The sequence below is a fragment of the Rhea americana genome, unplaced genomic scaffold, assembly GCF_003343005.1.
Source record: "Rhea americana isolate MKP2758 unplaced genomic scaffold, rheAme1 scaffold_127, whole genome shotgun sequence".
Lineage (NCBI taxonomy): Eukaryota > Metazoa > Chordata > Aves > Rheiformes > Rheidae > Rhea > Rhea americana.
The window spans coordinates 240,635-258,984 of NW_028185339.1; the positions used below are offsets into that span (position 1 = coordinate 240,635).

Genomic DNA, 18,350 nt, shown 5'->3' on the forward strand with positions numbered 1-18,350 from the left:
TGTGTGTGTGTGTGTGTGTGCCCAGTGGAGAGGATCTTACCTCACTCTCCATACTAGCTAATGTTCTGACACTGGCCGCAGTAGATCCCAGCTGTATTTATTTGGTATAGTTTCTGGATATGGAGTGTTCAGGCATATTCTTGTGTGGGCTCACCCACAGCTGAAAAGTTGATGTTGGCAACGTATGTCTGCACATCTCAGGTTAGCATTACTCCCTTACTAAGACTGTTTTGTAACTAATAAAGTGCAGAAGTGCCTTGTATCTGCTGAAGATGCTCCCTTTGCCAATATGGATGACTGGCATCTGTGAGAAGGTGCAGGGAAAGGGAGAGAGGCCTGAGCAGTGTTACAGTCCCACACTTTCTGATCAGTGGATTTAATAACTGTATGTCTGTCATACAAAACAGTTGCATGAAGATGGCTGTTTCTTTAAAATTAATCTGTAAACTCTGAATGATGACAGTACAGCTAAAAGCATTAACTCTGGACTTCTCTAACCTCATTTAACAGTGAGCCAGAAGCCTCACGAGAGTCTGAACCATTAAGCTTCAAAAGCAGAATATTATGTCATCAGTAGAAAGTTAATGAGAACAGTCCTTGAATTGTTCATTTTGTATTCACAGGATTTGTCTACCCTAGTGGTACAGTTAAATGCTTGTGTGTTATGTTGTTTGTCATCTGCGTCTCTGTTGTCTCTTACAGTAATTTGATCACCACCAAAATACATCCCTGTTGTATTCCTTGTCTGCCTGCATTCATCTAAGGACTGAAAAAGCCTTAATGGGGGTCAGGTTTTGACACCTATGACACAGGAGCCTCTGTCTGGTGGTGTGTCCATGTGTGTGATCTGAAACATCAGCAGGGAAAGTTTTCTTCTTGCACGAGCCTTTTGCGTGTGTGGTGCTGTACTGGTCCGCAGTGACTCACCCTGGTCCTGCTTTGGCCAGCATGTCTCCCACAGAGCCTCCCTGTCTCTCAGCCCAGAGTTAGGAGCAGGTTCCTGGGTTTTTTACCTGCCAGGCTGGCTGGTGTTGCGTCTTTACTGTACTGAACTGGTACTAGAGAAGGATAGAAGGAAAATGAGACAGAAAAATGCAATCTCTGTCTGCTTCATGTTTTTCCATGCTGCTGGAGAGCTAGGGTCTGTAAAGCATAACTGTTGGCTGCTAAATCCACTACCCTTTGTTCACCATTAATTTTCTACAGAAAACATACAAAAAATGTTGCTAATGCAAATGATGGACAAAGTAGCAAAGCATGTTGCCTCAGCTACCTCTCCTTTTCTCTTCTTGCTTTAGTGAGTTTTGGTGTTTATAGCAATAGTCCCCATCAGTCTAAAGGATTCAAGACCAATGCGAGCATGCTAGTGGCAGTCCCCATCAGCCCACAAATGCACTTTTGATGTCTGGCTATTAAGGTGTCAGGAGCTTCCTGCATGAGAAACAAGATTGCTGTATTTAGTGGTTCTCAGTGGACTGCTTCTGTGAATTTGTCGAATTATTTTTCCAGACTGATGTGAACTTTTAATATTCATGGTATCTAGCTGTATAAAGGGGTAGGAAGGATGGGACACAAACTGCATGCTGTATTCAAGACATAGCGGATTTATGCAACAGCATAATGAGGTTCGGCTTCATTCCCAACTCTGTCCTCAATAGGTTCTGATGCCAGATTTGCTTTCTGCAGCTGTAATTTACATCAAACTATTCCGTATAACCTTGACACCATGCTCCCAAGAGGTTGCAGTAAATTCAGGGCCCTTAATTGTTTAAGTAAATTCGGGACAATTTTTTCCTCATATGCTTCACTTTACATTTATCCACGTTTATTCACCCCCTACCAGATTGTCTATGCATGTGCTAAGCAGCAAACGGCTTGGGTGGCCCTCAGAGGAGCTCCACCAGTGAACTCACTCCTGTGAAAAGGAGATTATATTTATCTATCGTTGCTTTCCCACCTTTTAACTAGCTTAAGTAGGTGAGGACTTTCCTTTAATCCCAACACAACCTCCTTTCATGGAAATGCTTTGGTGAGGGCTCTTGCTGGCAACCTTTTGAAAATCTGAGTAGGTGACATCAGCTGGATCCTCCTTGTCCACGACCTGCTTGTTAAGATCTTCAGAGATCTGTGGAGCCCAACCTCCTGTGCTGTGTGAGCACCGCACTGCCTCTCCGTGTCCTGTTCGTCCATGCTGCTGCTGGTGACATTCCTTATGAGATGTCCTCCAGATGCAGGCGCTGGGCTCTTCTCTCTGTGCCTCCTGACTGGGTTTGCAGGGTGAGTGAGAGGCTGTCCTCTGCAGCAGAGATTGGAGGCTTTCACCATTGAGGTCTGTGAGGAGTGAGGAGGTCCATGAGATAGGGTCATGGTGGTTTCTGACTGCTTGTTTCGTCTATTTATGCTACAGCCTCTTCTATCTACTCTGTGATTTGAGGCAGATCCTTTGATACATTGCTTGAAGGCAGAGAGGGAACAAGAGTTCTGGCATCGTAGCCTTGCCAAATTCCTTCTTTGTGAACATGATAGAAAGTTTCATATAATTTTTTTGTTGTGGGTCTTTTTTTTTTTTGGCCCTATCAACACTCTAGGAGGCTTCAGGAAGCATTTGAAATAGGTTTGATTGTTAGTCCAGCCTTTTGCAGGTCGCTCCTTTGGCCTTATGTGTTTTTACATGTAGCCTTCCAGGCTTCGTGATCATTTCTCTTTTCCTTATTTGTATACAACTCTATTTTCTTGGAGGATGACTTAGTGATTTCAATGAAGTCTCTTACCCGGCTGTTTAGGTATGCTGGCTTCCTTTTGGTCTTTCTGCAGCTCTTATTCTGAGCATCTAAAATATGTTTGTTTTCATAGTTTCCATGCCGCTTGCAAGAATTTCACTCTTTTGACTTCCCACTTGGGTGTTTGCTGTGTATATTCTGTACAGAAAACATTCCTATATATTATACATAGATACTCTAGAAATATGAAAAACAAGAAGAAAACATGACCTTCTCAAGATTAGGTAATTAAGGGTTCAGACATTTCATTCTAGAGTAACACCAGAAGAATTTAGCCCTGCAGGTGCCTGCACAACTTTTGTTATTGAGACTTCAGAGCGTTTAAAGTATAAAATGTTACTGCTGTCAACTCAGCTTGCAGCCTGTTAAGTTCAAAGTCCTTTTTATATGCTTACTCAGGTGTGCAGGGATGGCTCATGCCTTTCCCATAGAAAGGGGTTTTCTAGATCAGAACTGCAGAGGTTTTAGAGAGTATCTTTTGGGGAAAAAAATGACTGGTTCATTAAAGTTATGTAATAAAATGAAACAGAGCATGCATTTGAAAGGTAGGAATTTTTAAGTACTCAGAGTTGGCCTGACACTGCTCTACTGTTGCAGCTAGCTGGTCCAATAGGCTTCTGAGAGAACAGAGTTAGACCATGCTGTGTGCTGAGAATGGTCTTTAACTTCCAAAGGTCTGATTTGAAGGATGTTGACGTTAATGGGAATGCTTCCCCTGTTCGAACAGTTACATAGCAATAGCAAATATTTTAAACTTTTAATATTTTTTTCTGTCATGTTGGTGTGATACAACAGTTGCTGTAGTATCTGCAGCTTTTTGTACAGTGCAAATACAATTAACGGGAAGCTTTAGAAAGCGAATTAACTCTGAGATCATTCATTTCCTTCAAAAAATGCACTTTTTAATGTACATGGTCTAAGACTGTATCAGTATGAAATAGAACTGATGTTTTTTTACCCATGCAAAAATGAAAATGTTGCGTTCTGTCCTTCAATTTTTTTTTTCAGCAGCTATAATCCAACTCCATTTTATTAAACAGCTCTCTTTCCTCCTAATATACACAGAAATGTTTGCAGTATAAACAGCTTAACCAGACATCTGCCTTTACCTAAATATAAAACGCAGTTAACTTTTTGCCCTGTTTCTGTTCACCAGTGCTGATAACTTTTTCTGCTGGCCAGATGAAATAAAATTAGTTTTTATACCAGATGCAGCACAGTTTAGTTTTGTATTATGCAGGTGTTCCCCCAGCTGGGAAATGTGGAAGCTTGCCATTTTGCTGAGATGATGGTTAGGTTTAGAAATGTGAGGGCGTTAAAAATAATTCTACGTGTTAACAGTGGGCTTTGTCCCTAGTGGGCTCCATATGCCTAGCATCTGACTAGGGCAGCAGCTGTTCTATATTTTAATAGGAGAGTTATAAAGTTAGAAACATGTATGATCATTCAAAACATAAGCAACTCTTTGCAGTCATGGAAACAGAATTCAACAATAAACTTGCATTTGTGAGTGTTCCAAACAAAATAATCCCACTGCACTATGTTCAGGTGGTCTAGGAGAAGTGAATGAACTTGATTTTCTATTTCCTTAAGTTCTGTTTACTCTAAGTTCTTTTTTTTCCTTTTTTTTCCTGCCTTTTTTCTGTTCCTGGGAAGATATTAAACTTTGCATGTGATCCCAATTTAGATTCTTCTCCAAAAGTGATAACAGAGTTCTGTATAAGAATCTCTCCCAAAATGTGTGTTGTTGATACCACTTATATCAGTAAGATACAGTGAAGGCTCAGAGAATGCCTTGCTGTCATCTGACTTCTTTGGATGCCCAATTAGCTGTTCAAAGTCTTCTAATGTTTTTGGTACAGCTCCATTTACCTTGCAAAGAATGTATGAAGTTCTGTTTTCCTGAAACCAGGAAGAATTAAATGAACTTGAGAGTTTCATTCCTAGCAGAGTGCAGGTTTTTTGGCATGAAAATACATACGAAAGCTCTCCTTGTTCAGGCTCTGGCTTGTACTGGAGCTATCTTCTCATTTTGATTATGGACTTCTTTCAGCCATGCATACCCACACACTCAATCACCTACCACACCCCTACCCAAAACAATACCAACCAGCCTCCACTTCCCCCCCTCAAATTCCTGAACAGCCTTATATTTGTCTTCATTTTGGTCTGCTAACCTGCCTGTGTTTTGTTTTGGAGGGGCTGCTATTCTTTCAGTTCCCTGCCTCCATAAAAGAAGGCTGTGATTAATGTCTGGGGTGCAGAGTGGTGCCCACACCCAGCAATTGCGTTAGATTGCCACCAACCTGTAACAATATAATGGCAAGTGGCCTAATCTGTGCTCCTGAGCTGTATGATAACCTCAGTGACTTAGTAGTTTTGGCCTTAAGGAGTGGTCTCATATATACCTGAATACTGCAAACATATGGGAGTGGGGGGTGACTGGCAGTAAAATTTGTGCAAAAATGAAGTGTGTTAAGCTCAGTGTATAAGCACGATGAAATGTGAAGGGACTAGCGAACTGGATGTGGTTAGGGCATACATTAAGAGCTACAGCTGCCTGTGCTGTTTCTGCCATTTGATATATGCAATACAGGTCTAGGTGTGCATAGTTCATGTGGTTATTGCAGCACAAGTTAACTTCTTTGGATTTCGGGATCTTTGGGATCCAGCTAACAAAGCAATTTTGTATCATTGTCAGACGAGCTAAGCAAAGATTTAGGTGGAAAACTCTGAAGTCAAGTGTCCTGTGTGCTGCTGGTATTCAAAAGGTATTATGGATACACAGGTGAATGGAAAGACCATATTTACTGCTGTTTTGTGAAGTTACAAGCTTGAACTGGAATCAGTGGTCTCAGCCCTTCTGGCCARCACAAGTCTTTGGCTAACTCTTACCTAAAAATTCATGTGTTGCCCTGCCCAAAGGACACTGACTGCTGTAAAACTAGTTAGTTGTAGGATTGCCACAAATATTCCTCTGCTTCCCTAATGCTTGAGAAAGTAGAGTGCAGATGATAACAGCGGTGTAAATAAGGAACCTGCTTGTTCTGGGAGACCATGGTGGGTAGGATCAATGACTGAGGATGAGACCGGCAGTGCAGTGTATGCTGGAGTCAATCTGCGGCCATTCATTTCCCAATGGGGAGCATGCTGGTACTCCGTAAATGCCACGACTGAAGGAGGGCAAAATCAGTTTGGCTATCTGTTGCCTTCTATCAGGATGTGAGAAAAACYACTCATTTTAACCTCAGGAAGAAGAACAACAAAAATAATCAATGGTTTCTTGGAATGGACTATGCTAAATTATGCAGTTTAGGAAATTAAAAGTCAGTTTAAATGAATGATGATGATGATGAGGGTAGAGAGCTATTTAGGGACCAGTATAGTTCATTTTTTGAGGACAGACTATGGAGAGAGATGTTAGCTGCCGAGCCAATCAGGAGGGAGAATGTGCATCGCTGGCTGCAGGAATGGGGAGGGTGGTGGGGGAGAGGAGAGGAACAAGGCAATCAGCTTGGTGCTTGTGTACGGTAGTGGGTTACCTTGCAGACTGGAAGGATGAGGATCAAGCSGATTCATAGTGATGGTAGTAAGTGGCGAGGAATCCTTCTGGCAAGAGGAAGGAGGCTTCCTACCAGCTACCCAAGGACTGTAGCGAGATTTGTGAATCAGAGGGCTCAACAAGCAAGGAGGACTCAGGAGGGCTTCAGCGTAGGCGTCTGAGAAGGGTTGGGTTATGTCATGGAAAGTGATAGCTGTTCACAGCATCCTATGGGTCAATGGAGGGGGGGGCAGGTTTAGCTCAGGTGGTTAGAGCGTGGCGCTTCTAATGCCAAGGTCATGGGTTCAATCCCCATATGGGCTACCCTGAGGGTTAGACTAGATGATCTCCAGAGGTCCCTTCCAACCTTACCATTCTATGATTCCATGATTTGCTCAATGAGTATGCAAAGTCAAAGGAAGCAAGAGTATGTGCAGAAAAATATTTTTAATAGCTCGTAATCACCATGGAAAATGCAAATGAGTTCCTCTGTAGAAAGTTACTGGGTTTGTGTTGCTGAACTCCTCTCTCCAGAGAAGAACAGGGATTAGCTGGGGTCTCACCCCAAGGCTCCAGGGCCCTGAACAAACAAAACATGATACAGGCTGTTCAGTGCCTCCGCACGGTGCCAGCACTATTTGTTTTTTGGCCTACGCCACAAACATGTGCTCTGACTGTTTTGGCAGATGATGAAGTATTTGCTTAAAGCCACAAATGACTCCTTGAAAGAACGACCATTGGATAATGGGATCTTGATCTGCAATTTGTCTGAGCATGGGGGATGCATCACCCCAAACCAAAGTGATTGCGGCCTGTTCTGGGTTGAGCTCCACTGTTTTGCATCGTGGTGACCTCTGGACGCCAAGTACTCCAGCCACGCTCATTGCTGCTCTCTGGGCACATCTTTTGAACGCAAGCGCTGAGCATGATTAACCCACTCAATAAATCTCCATCTGTGGGTCTGCACCACAGGAGCTTTTTTTTTGTGGATAAAGTATATACTATTCACAATTATTTTAAATGGAAAATGAATGTTAGAAAGATGCTCTTTCCTTTAAACTAAGTAACTAACTAGCAACATGTGTCTGTTGGTACATCTTTTTTTAAAATTTTTTGTCAATACAACTCACTAGGGAGCATGTTTGTCCTCTTAAAGAGTAACTTTTTTAATTATCTGAAGTAATATATGATATAGATTGAGATATTCTGATTCTACAGAATTCACTGGAGCTTTGCTGACTTCTACAGTACTTGAGGATCCAGCCATCTAACACTGCTAGTAATAACTACCTCAAAAAAAAAAAAAAAAAAAAAAAAAAAAAAACAAAAAAAAAAAAAAAGACCTAAATACACTGTGATAAGAGATAGCTTTCTTTATTAAAAATTTTGTACATCAAAGGATTGTTACATTTTAAACAAGAAATAAAAGATTTTACATATTACAAAAGATGTTATTAGTTCTTGAATTAGTATAAATTTTATGAACACTGTACATGACACATCAGAGTTATAAAAACAGAAATAGGACTGTGTGCCTGAAAATATATGATATAACTTAATAAGCAAGTACACTCAGTTCTTAGTATGCAACATAATGTTTCTGCAAAAATAGCATGTCTTTTACTGTTTGAAAATGCTGTACCCCTCTAATAACTACAAACAGTGTTCTCCGAAGAAAGCACTGATATTCATGTGCCCAGCATGACGATTTTCCATTTGGAGTTTCTTTCAGTGTTGGGAGAAACTTTCTTACGATGGTGTTTTTCTTGGAGAAAATAGAATGTTATTCCATGGTATGCTTAACATAATCTGCATATAAAAACCCAATGTGAAATATTTCTCACAATGTAAATCTACCCTCAGCCCAGATTAGAAAAAAACAACTGATAGCACATAAATGTCTAAGGAAATAGATCTTTATTGACTGTTAACTTCTGTTACAAAGTAGTTTAAAAGAACAAATATATTTTAGCTTATCAGCTGTTACTTTGTATATCATTGATACTATATATTTTTTCCTTTTGAGATTGTCAGTGTAGCTGCATTAGAATTTAAAATAGAAACAACACAGAATATCACCTTTTAATTGCATGACCTACTTGGCTAGGAGAGGCGTGTAAAGCTTTACAGGACAGTATGAACATACAATTCTCATACAAAAGTGTAGTATGGATCTAGTCCAAGTAAGGTACTAAAAAAGATTTAAATCTTTATACAGAAAGTGACAATGCCCACATTATAATATGGAACACATCTACTAATTTTGAATTTCAGGTGTAATGTGTGGATTACAGATATCAACTTACTAAACAAATCTTTTTTAAAAAAAGAAAAGAGCAAAATCTATAAATAAAATAGTAAGTGCTTTCTTTAAGATAATATTCTTTGGCTGCTTTAAGTGCCAGTGAAGGGCTACTGAAAACCATTAAAATGCATAAGGTCCCACTATTATTGTTAATCTTAACACTGAGCTTGTACGATAATTCAAACTGTTGACCGTTAGCATCTCCAGATCCACAATGTGTTCTCTTGGTCCTGATAGTGATTTCACCAGTACAAGCATTGCACTTACTGTGCTTGTTTGCTGAAAGAAGAAGAAGAAAAGTTTAATGCAGTCAAATCTAAAACGATCCCCTAGTTGCTTCAAGAGACTGCTTGTGTGTTACTACACTGTAAAAATGCTCTCTCTCCAGCACTGAGAGATACACAATGCAAGTATTATTTTAACATTTTTAAATGACCATGACTAATCTCACACCTGGCTTTGCTGGAGGGAAACCTTTACCTGACCAGGACTCAGAGGAATAAAGTGCACTGCAAAATCTGTTTCTGGTTATACTGACTCTCCTCAAGGATGTGAAAAGTGGTAATATATCCCAGGATGGTTTTTGTTTTTATTCCCATCTATCAGCTTTTAAAATATATAGGGAATAAGTAAACCAAGAGAAACCTAATGTATTTAGCAGCAGTGACATAGCGTGTTCAGCAGAGGGATACTTTAAGTCTGCATCATGGCTCATATTCTAGAAGCTTATGGTCCCCCTTGTAAATATTGGGACTTTTGCAACTCRTGTGCCAATTGCGACTCCTTCTTGCACCACTTGAAGCACCCTTCCCAGACCTGGGGAACCCCCCATTGCTGGGGGACATCTACAGGTCCTGCCTGTGAAAAATGGCTTGGCATGTTATTACTTTGCTAAGCTGCTTTGTAATTTACAATTGATACTGAGCTCTATATATGAATCCAAGCCATCTTCTGTATCTTAGCCCTACACATACCTAGTTCCAACTTTTATCGAAACAATAGGAGTAACTTCTAAGTGAGCCTTTGTTTACTGCAGTCCTTTGGCAGGAATAAACACAAGCTTCCCTATTTTAAGGCTCATGATTTCTTGTTGGGTGGCAACAGAAGATTTGAACAGTAAATTTAATTACTGTATGAAAGAAAGTCAGGTTGAAGAATACATTGGAATCTAATCCTAACTAGAGTTGGAGTGATCCTGTTCTTAACAGTGGTTGACTGCCTATTTTCTTTTTTTAAAACAAACAGCAGTTGGTATTTTGACAGTCGTCCATAATGTGTGAGTAGTTACGGATTTTATGTGCAATAAACCTAGAGAAGAGCATTGTATTGTAAGTTACAGACTCAAAAGAGGAGTTCTTTGTTCTCATCTTAGAAAACGTAATGTAAGTAGCCAACACCACATATTAATATGCTTGTTTTTGTGATGCATTATCAAAACTGCCCAGCCTTCAGATTTGAAGGAAAAAACAAAGATGAACACCATCCAATTAATATCATCCTTCTGATTGAAGTTTTTGTGCTGATTCTCTTCTATTGTGTGCAAAAATAATAGACAAAGCAAAAACGATTTTCCAAGAACTTGTAAATATTACAGAAAAATCAGATACCTCTTTCAAAAAAACCTTAAGTAATGAGATACATGTGATTGAACGTGTATCAACTTAAACTGCCTTATACCAACAAGAAATTTCACTGTCATAAGTTATTTAAACTTGTATGTTTTTATGAAATAGTTGCAGCACTATGTGAAAAGCAAAAGTTTTAATATCCTTCAACACAAAACTTTTGTTGCAAGTTGGCCTGAACTTAGCACTCCTGAAATCAGTGCCCCATCCCAAACTCTTCCTGACTTCTTTGGCTTTTTTATTTTCTCACAGAAAAAAAAGTCAAGAGCACATAGAATCTTTCTATAACCCTCCTACAAAATATGTAAGACGTGTTAGTGCTGAGAGTGCAAGGCATAGAGGCATCTCATTTGAACCTCTGAATGACTGGCATAGGCTTGCTAAACCTTCATGATCATTACTAGCGTTGTATTCAGTTGAAAGAAACAATTTGATTCTCCATTCATAGAGCTGCCATGTAGAACAGAAAAAACTTTTTAAAGTTTGTAAACCAAGTTTAGTAACAAAATATTAAAAAGCTGATAAACTTTGGATGCTCTTACATCACTTTTATGGGAACATTTGATGGCTTTGTTAAAAATGGCTAGGCACTGTAACGCCTTGGTAGTACCAGCAGTTCTTAGCCCTGCTCAGGATCTGCCTCCCACCAATACTCACTCTCAGATAAAATTCTCCATTTTCATTTCCAGACTTGATCCGGAATGTGTTAATAGTATTAGGATAAATAGTGGTTGCCTGAATCTGGAAGATGTCGGAGGGCACTGTTCTGTCTGAACGGATGCTCATGTATTTGTATACAACAGAGTAAGGCAGCTCTCGGCAAATGGCATTTGACACTGGGCAGATGCAGCGGCTGAAAAACAAACAAAAATAGAYGGAATCTTTTATGATACTTGTGAACAAATGATACCTGCATTCTGTTGTATGTGATCATGTTKCCTTTGGAGGATAACCCTAAAAAACTAAGTGGTTTCTCTTACTTCTCAGATGTAAGGACATAGGGTTCTTGACATGGATTTCTTGGGTAACAACGAAAGCCTCCATGATAATTCCAGCAAATTTCATCCTCTCTGCATTCATTAGTGGTCTCACATTCGTTTATATCTAAGAGGAAGGGAAAGGGACTATGTCAATTCCCAACCCAAGGAAAGTAGATGAAAGGAAAGTTTGCTACAAAGAAATAGACACAAGGAATGTCTTAATTAAAACAAAACAAAACAAATGAGAAGCCACTTGCTTATCTGTTGAAACCGAACAGGTTTCCATCTTCTTTGCCTGCTCTTCTGGGGTCTGGCTATAAAGGGTTCCTCTATGCAGAAACTGAACACATTTGTTTTTTCAGTGTTAATTAAGTCTGCTGAAGATACTTAGTTGATTAAAGAAACACATTAATGATGTTAGATACAATGCAACCGTAGGAATACTGTGAAGTTTCTAATCAGCAAAGATGCCTTGCTGAATCACTTTGTAGCAGAAGTATCCGGTAGACAGAGGAAAGATGCCTTGAGAAAGAAAGGCAATTTATGTCTTTTGTAAGATCTCATTTTTAATTGCCTGGGTTGCAAGGTCTGGTTAAAATGTTTAGTTAATGGTTAAATTTTAACTAATACAAATTAGTCTTCCCTTATTTATTTATTTATTTTTCCTCCTCGAAAATAACCTTGAATAGAGATAGGGACTGTCACACTCATGTTCTATTAATGCTGTATTATCCCTTTAGCGCCAGAACACAGCTATTACCTGCCCATATACTCTGCTGAAATTAACTCAGCCACAGAAAGGTTTTTTTCAGTTGTAATCTCTGAGAAGGCAGAAATATAGACTTCAGAATGTCAGTCTAACTACCGTAAACATTCTGTATCAGCTATTATTCTTAAGAACTGAATGAAAATAATATGAAATTTCTAGACAATCATTTTCATAAGCCGTTTATTTCCTCATCCCTTCCTGACAAATATTAGCGCATCTATTTATTTCTAAAAATATACTGTTAAATCAGTTTCTGTATTAGATAAACAATGGTTTTTGTGCTTAATAAATTGCCCCATAGTGTTTCATAATCAGATGCAAAGAGACATTTAGCCTCAGTGAGAAAAAACGCATATATTTTAAAATTATGATACTGGCATTCTCTAGCACCTAACCAGAACTGAACAACTGATCTGAACGCTTATTTTCTAAACACAGTACAAATTTAATAGGCTGCTCAACATTCTCACACTTTTTTTCCTCTTATCAGAGAGAACATATGCCTTTCATTTCTGGTGTGGCAGGATTTAGGAAACTCTGTAAAATGAAACAGATGATATAAAGCCATGTTTAGCATCTATAACAAATGGCCTAACTTTTTGCARAGATATTTCTCTCTGAAACTTAGACTCCCTACCTACGCACCCAAGACAAGTTTAACTTTATGGTTCCTGAGATTGACTACTTTGTTCTCAGAATCTGAAGGATTTAGAGCTTCAGCTGAGGGATTCAAATAAAGAAGGAATTAATATAAAGTACGCAATCAATCATCAAATATATTATCAACACGTCTTTCTGCAGCATAATGATAATGCTGTCATAAAATGTAAACACATAGATGGCAAGTATTCTTAGTCTTGCTTAAAATGTTATTAATGCTGCAATATTTAAACTGTTAAAATGCAGGCACTTACCTTGACAGGTTCTGCCTCCTACTACCTGGTACCCTTCGGGGCAGACACATGAGAATTTTCCTGGTTCATTGACACACTGATATTGACACATGTAACTTGAAGTTCTGCATTCATCAGTATCTGTAGAGCATCAAAATGGCTTAAGGTTATTGTTTTTAGCATCTAACTTGTTACAGAATGAAATATAGTGACTAAATGCTAGTTTTAACAGAAGACAAATGATTCCAGTCTGAAAGGAACACTTTCTCCAAAATCTGAAATGTACAGCTTAACATTTCAAAGTTTTAAGCAAAATATATATATATATATATATTTTATTTTTTAATCTATTTATGTTTTATCTATAATCTTCAAAAATGAGAACTGCATTTATTTTGAGGAATCAGAAGTTAAATTCATAAACTTCAGAACAAGTTTGATAAAATAACTGCGGATAGAGTCTACATTTTTAGTATTCTAAAACGTGATTCCCTCTAAAAAAACCACAAACCTGAGATTAACTAGCAAAGCAAAATATTGTGTTTATACTTGTGTGCTAGCCCAATGGAGTAGCTCTTTAGGAAAGAGGTCCAGACCTCTCTTTTGTCTTCAAATGATATATGATCTATGTTATTCTCTTTTCCTTTTTGTATCTTTGTGTAACTATCAGTCCTTTGCTACAGGAACGCAGCATGAAACTGAATTTAACAATGTATGTTATTACCGCAAGATTAAATTAAATGAACAAAAAACTAAGGAGTGACCTGAAAAACAGTGTAACATGCTCCTACTCTGAAACTTGAGCCCAGTTTCCAATTTTATGGCAAGAATTTTCCTTGGAGGCTATGTATTTATGCTTCCCATTCTTTTCACTTGCAAGGAGGATTAGCTTAAGAACCTCACAGAGGGAGCATCTGTGATAGCTCTGCTGGCTCGTTTAGGAGTGCAGTGGTAAACCAAAAAGACCTCTTTGGCTTGAAGTCCAGCAGAAAGAATATGGGCTTTAAGAGTGAGATCATCATGTGTCCAAAAGGAGATTAGAGGACCCCTGTAGAGACTCTGGCAGAGGAAATAAAGTGTCGATTGTATAATCATCAGGAGACGTGCTGTTTGTATACACCGGCTTGAAAGCACCTCAAAAGCACAACTGCCATTTCCTTACAATCACAAATTTAAGGTATTATTTTCAGAGGAATCTAGCAATACAAAGAATTGCGCTTGTTTTTGGTTTGCATTCCTTTCCAATTCTTTTCCTGGTCATCAGAATTAGACCACACACAATTCAAGTGAGTTTGTGAAGTAAACATTCAAAAGCCTGCCTCTCCCCAGCTGTGATCTGAACAATAATGTCTGTACTGTTTTGCACTTACCATTAAAGCGAGGATACCTATATCTATACATACCTGAAAGCAGCTGCAACTACTAAGGTGGCTATGTCTGTAGGCAACTACATTTGCAGCATAAGAAATAAGTGTCTTAAGGTTTGTGCTTAGAAATTGCACCTATAAACAGGGTGGCTCCACTTAGATTATACCTCTTAATTCACAGAAAGACTTTTGGGAAAATAAATCAAAAATGTTCTTGCTTCCAAGAACAAAAAAATGTTTACCTTCACAGTTGATTCTGTCACTGCTTAATTCAAATCCCGGATTACACTGACAGATGAAAGAACCAAGTATATTGTAACACTGTTGTGCACATGGATTATTGGCATCACATTCATTTATGTCTGAAAGGAAAAATTACAGATATTTATCTTTTCTAGCTGGTAGTCAGGCTGATTAAATGTCTTAGTCCTTAGTCTGGGTCCGTTGTTTACCAGCTCAGCTGACTGTATCAATGCAGATCTGCAATCACTGGAAAAGTGTCAGATCTATGCTTTTCATTCCATGTAGAAAAGAGTATTTTTCCAGAAATGAGAGTTATTCTAATATGCAATGAGTTCTTCCAAAAATGTTTGGTGCAGCTCTTAAACTCCACATTCCAGTATCTTTTTTTTCAGGTATGAAATGCCAAGTCTATAAATAATTGATATAAGGAGCATATACTGATAAGACCTCTCAGCATGCAGTGGTTAAAATTTATCTGAACTATTTATTACTCCTAAAATCTGTTCTTTCAAATTCCATTACCATTATAACATGAACCTTTGAGACCAGTGGAGAATTCTGCAATGCTCTAAGGCCTAAACCATTCTGGGAGAAAGTATTTTTCTATGCTATGTTTTTTCCATGATGTGCCCACCTTAAGAACGTATGTGAGGACATAGCAATCTGAGAAGAAAAGTATTTTTAATGGAAAGTTTATATAAGCATAACTACCTCTGGAATCTATAATGCTTATTTTTCATATGTTGACTAACTGTTGCTCCTCTATCATTGACTGTTTAGATTTTGGTGTATTTTCCCTTGAATTGCTTCCATGTGTATTTTCCATCCATATTTTCACAKGTCTATCAAATATAATCAATAATAGACAGCTGCATTTTGAATAACTTTTGAATTCATGGCTATTGCAAATGTTAATAAATTATTTCAGCAACACAGTCAGCTACAGATACAACTAACAAAACTGACAGTATCTACTAAGATCAGCCATTCACAAACAGTAAAACAGTGGGAGGGATGTTAATTTTTTATATGATAAACCTTCAGGCCTGAAGAGGAGGTAACATGGGAGAATTGATTATGAATCTCCTCACTCTCCCCCCAGTTCCCAAGCTTTAGTTAATTCCTACCAAAAGTGCAAAGAATGTACATCATGACAACGCTACCGGAAGGAATAAAATAAGCCAAAGCCACAATTCCGTTTATTTTTCTTTCAAAAAAGATTGACTCACTTCCAATATATGCAAAAGTTGTAATACAAAAGTAATCTGTACAGCGAATCACTTCTGGCAGGTGACTGATGCAAATGTGAAAGTGTGTCTTCAAGTGGCAACCATTCATTTGCAAATTTTCTTGTTGGGATGTATTTTACCTCTTTTTCTGAGAGCATTTTGTTATAGTGGGAGGCCAGCAAGGGTCACAGAATGGATTTCTTGGTAAAGCACCTAGCAAACGTTGAGCTGTCATATGGATTTGTAATTATAACTGAAAGAATACACCTTGTACTTGAGCCATGGAAAGGGTCAAGTGAATAACAGCTGCATGTCACATGTGCATGCCAAGTCTATGTGCAATTTTTAATCATATCATTTGATGACCAGCAATAAATGGTCCTCTGTGTCACTTCACAACCGTGCATGGTACCARTGTACTTGACAAGATGTGGCAATGCTTGGAAATAATGGTGGCAGCTGGAAACCCCCAGAGATAGTGATTATACCCATACAGAAACTCAGTGACTCCTGGTCATCTTCTATTGATTATCATGGCCGTTCCTCTTTTATTCCTAGATGAGATCCTAGTTCTGTTAAATTCAACAGCCAAATTTCTGTTGACTTCCAAGCAGCTGGAATTTCAGCTCCAAGATAGCATGTTGTATGAGAATGAAAGTTTCTCAGAAAATGAGTCTTCCTTTCCCTTAATTATTCAGTACTCAGAACAAAAGAGGATTTGGCCTACCCTAATGTATTAAGCATTAGGCTACTTACCTTGTTTCTTATACTGTTCCTGAATGCCTTCTACTAGGAATTTTGGAAGAAAGGATACTGGGCTAAGTGAAACTCTGTTAAGACTCAGTACGGCTATTCTTGTGTCTTGCTTGCCATAGAGAAAGCTGATTTCCTGACTTCCTACTTCTTAGTTTTATTCCAAAAATTGTGGGACACAAAATGGAAACATGTTCTGTTCTTTATGAATGTTTTAACAATGGTCTTAGTAGCATTACTGAGAAGTTCCTGCAATATGTCAAAATAAATGCCTTTTTGAATTATGGAAAATTATCAACTTTGCTTAAGAAATAGCATCTTTCTACTAAGTATCTATATTTGATTTTTTTCAATACCTTGAACTTCAGCAGATATAGTCTCCTTTTTATTATTTTACTAGCTATAATCCTTCTAGTACAGATCGCATGTTTTCAAACTCAGCAGCAGTTTTAGAGCTTCACCATGCTTTTGTCAGTGGTTTACTTTTAAAGGCATGAATATGAGTCTTCCACAGACTTCATTTTCATTTTTAACATTATTTCCCAGTGATTCACACTGGAATGCAGATGTTTTCCTTCATCACTACATTTATTATGTACTAACAATAATTACACCTAACTGTAGAGGAATGGTGTTGGCTTCCCCTGCTTCCTACTTCTAAGGCCTTTGTTTTGTATGGGAATAGTATCACGAAAGCCAATGGTGCTGGAAAGCAATCCACCATAACTTAAAGAATAATCAAGTCTCAGATTAAGTATTGAATATAACCTTCCAGTATTCCAGTTGCCAAACTAGATGTTCCTCAGAAACTTGCTGTGCCAACAGAGCAGAACAAGTTTTCAATATGAGTCGCTAGTTTTAGGTCTAATCCTCTTGCACTTCTCGGATCACTTGTAGCGGAGCCTCAAAACACAGCAGCTGGTATGCCTTACTTGCTCGTATTTATTTGCTGCAGTAAATTGGGATGAGGGCACTTAATTTAGAACAATGGGAATCTAGTCACGTGTCAGTATTTGTCACTGCGCCAAGTAAGCTGATGCATAAGTGCATGCAGAGAAGTTCTTACCTACACAGGTGTGGTTGTTGGATGCTAATTGGAAACCAGCATTGCATTGGCAATAATAGGAACCAGGAGTGTTCACACATCGATGGTGGCAATATGGAGGCAGAGTGCATTCATCTATGTCTGAGTTATTAGAAAGGAAAAATTAGTTCATATGGAATCATGGAAGTTCATTGCTGCTGTCTGGCATCTAAAGAAATTGTCAAGTTAATTAAGTTTGATTAAATGGGGGAAAAAAGCAGCTTAAGCGAGCTAGATTCTGCTAATGGGAACACTGTTATATCCTTTAAGTAATTTTTGTTAAAACTTGTTTTATACTGATTGTCTTCTAGCCTCTGAGTTCAACACACATTCCAATCTTATTCTTTATTAAGTTCCACAGTATTGCTTACTCTTGTGTATTCTGTATAGGCAAAACCCAAAATGCCTCATTCTGTTTTTCAACCAAGAATCTTCATGATCAGACACAATGCAGAACAACAGTGACTGTGGATCATAGCTCAAAAGTGTACACACAGTGCATTTAGCATATGCTAAATATGCTAAATCTTTTCACCTCAATTAGAAATAAAGTCTGAATTTTCTCTATTATGAGTACAGGGGAACAGCAAGAACACATGATAAGCAGGTCTGAAAAGGAAATGGACAGTTCTGGTCCTACAGTGATCCTACAGAAACTGGCTGCCTATCCCAAAAGCCCTCAAAGCTTCACTGCTCCTTCGTCTGACTTACCTTCCTAGATAGAGCAGCATGACAGAGAGCACCTTCTGGCTGYGCTCTCTGGTTCTGAGGACAGCAGTCA

General features: G+C 38.4%; 1 protein-coding gene and 1 non-coding gene across 3 annotated transcripts in view; one reads left to right on the forward strand and one right to left on the reverse strand.

Moving 5' to 3' along the window:
- Positions 1 to 6,574: 6,574 nt before the first annotated feature.
- On the forward strand, positions 6,575 to 6,645 carry TRNAR-UCU (transfer RNA arginine (anticodon UCU)). The gene has a single exon. It is a non-coding gene; the product is annotated as a tRNA-Arg (tRNA).
- Positions 6,646 to 8,221: 1,576 nt separating this feature from the next.
- The window catches only part of EFEMP1 (EGF-like fibulin extracellular matrix protein 1), a 53,329-nt gene continuing 43,200 nt past the window's right edge, over positions 8,222 to 18,350 (reverse strand). Inside the window, exons 6-11 of one of the 2 annotated variants that reach the window (XM_085326069.1) lie at positions 17,552 to 17,671; positions 14,503 to 14,622; positions 12,915 to 13,034; positions 11,232 to 11,355; positions 10,909 to 11,104; positions 8,222 to 8,905 (exon numbers count right to left, since the gene is read on the reverse strand). In XM_085326069.1, coding sequence (XP_085182195.1) covers positions 8,747 to 8,905; positions 10,909 to 11,104; positions 11,232 to 11,355; positions 12,915 to 13,034; positions 14,503 to 14,622; positions 17,552 to 17,671 — 839 coding nt within the window. In that variant the 3' untranslated portion in view covers positions 8,222 to 8,746. The remainder of the gene's footprint in view (positions 8,906 to 10,908; positions 11,105 to 11,231; positions 11,356 to 12,914; positions 13,035 to 14,502; positions 14,623 to 17,551; positions 17,672 to 18,350) is intronic. The other variant, XM_085326070.1, reaches the window with a different exon arrangement.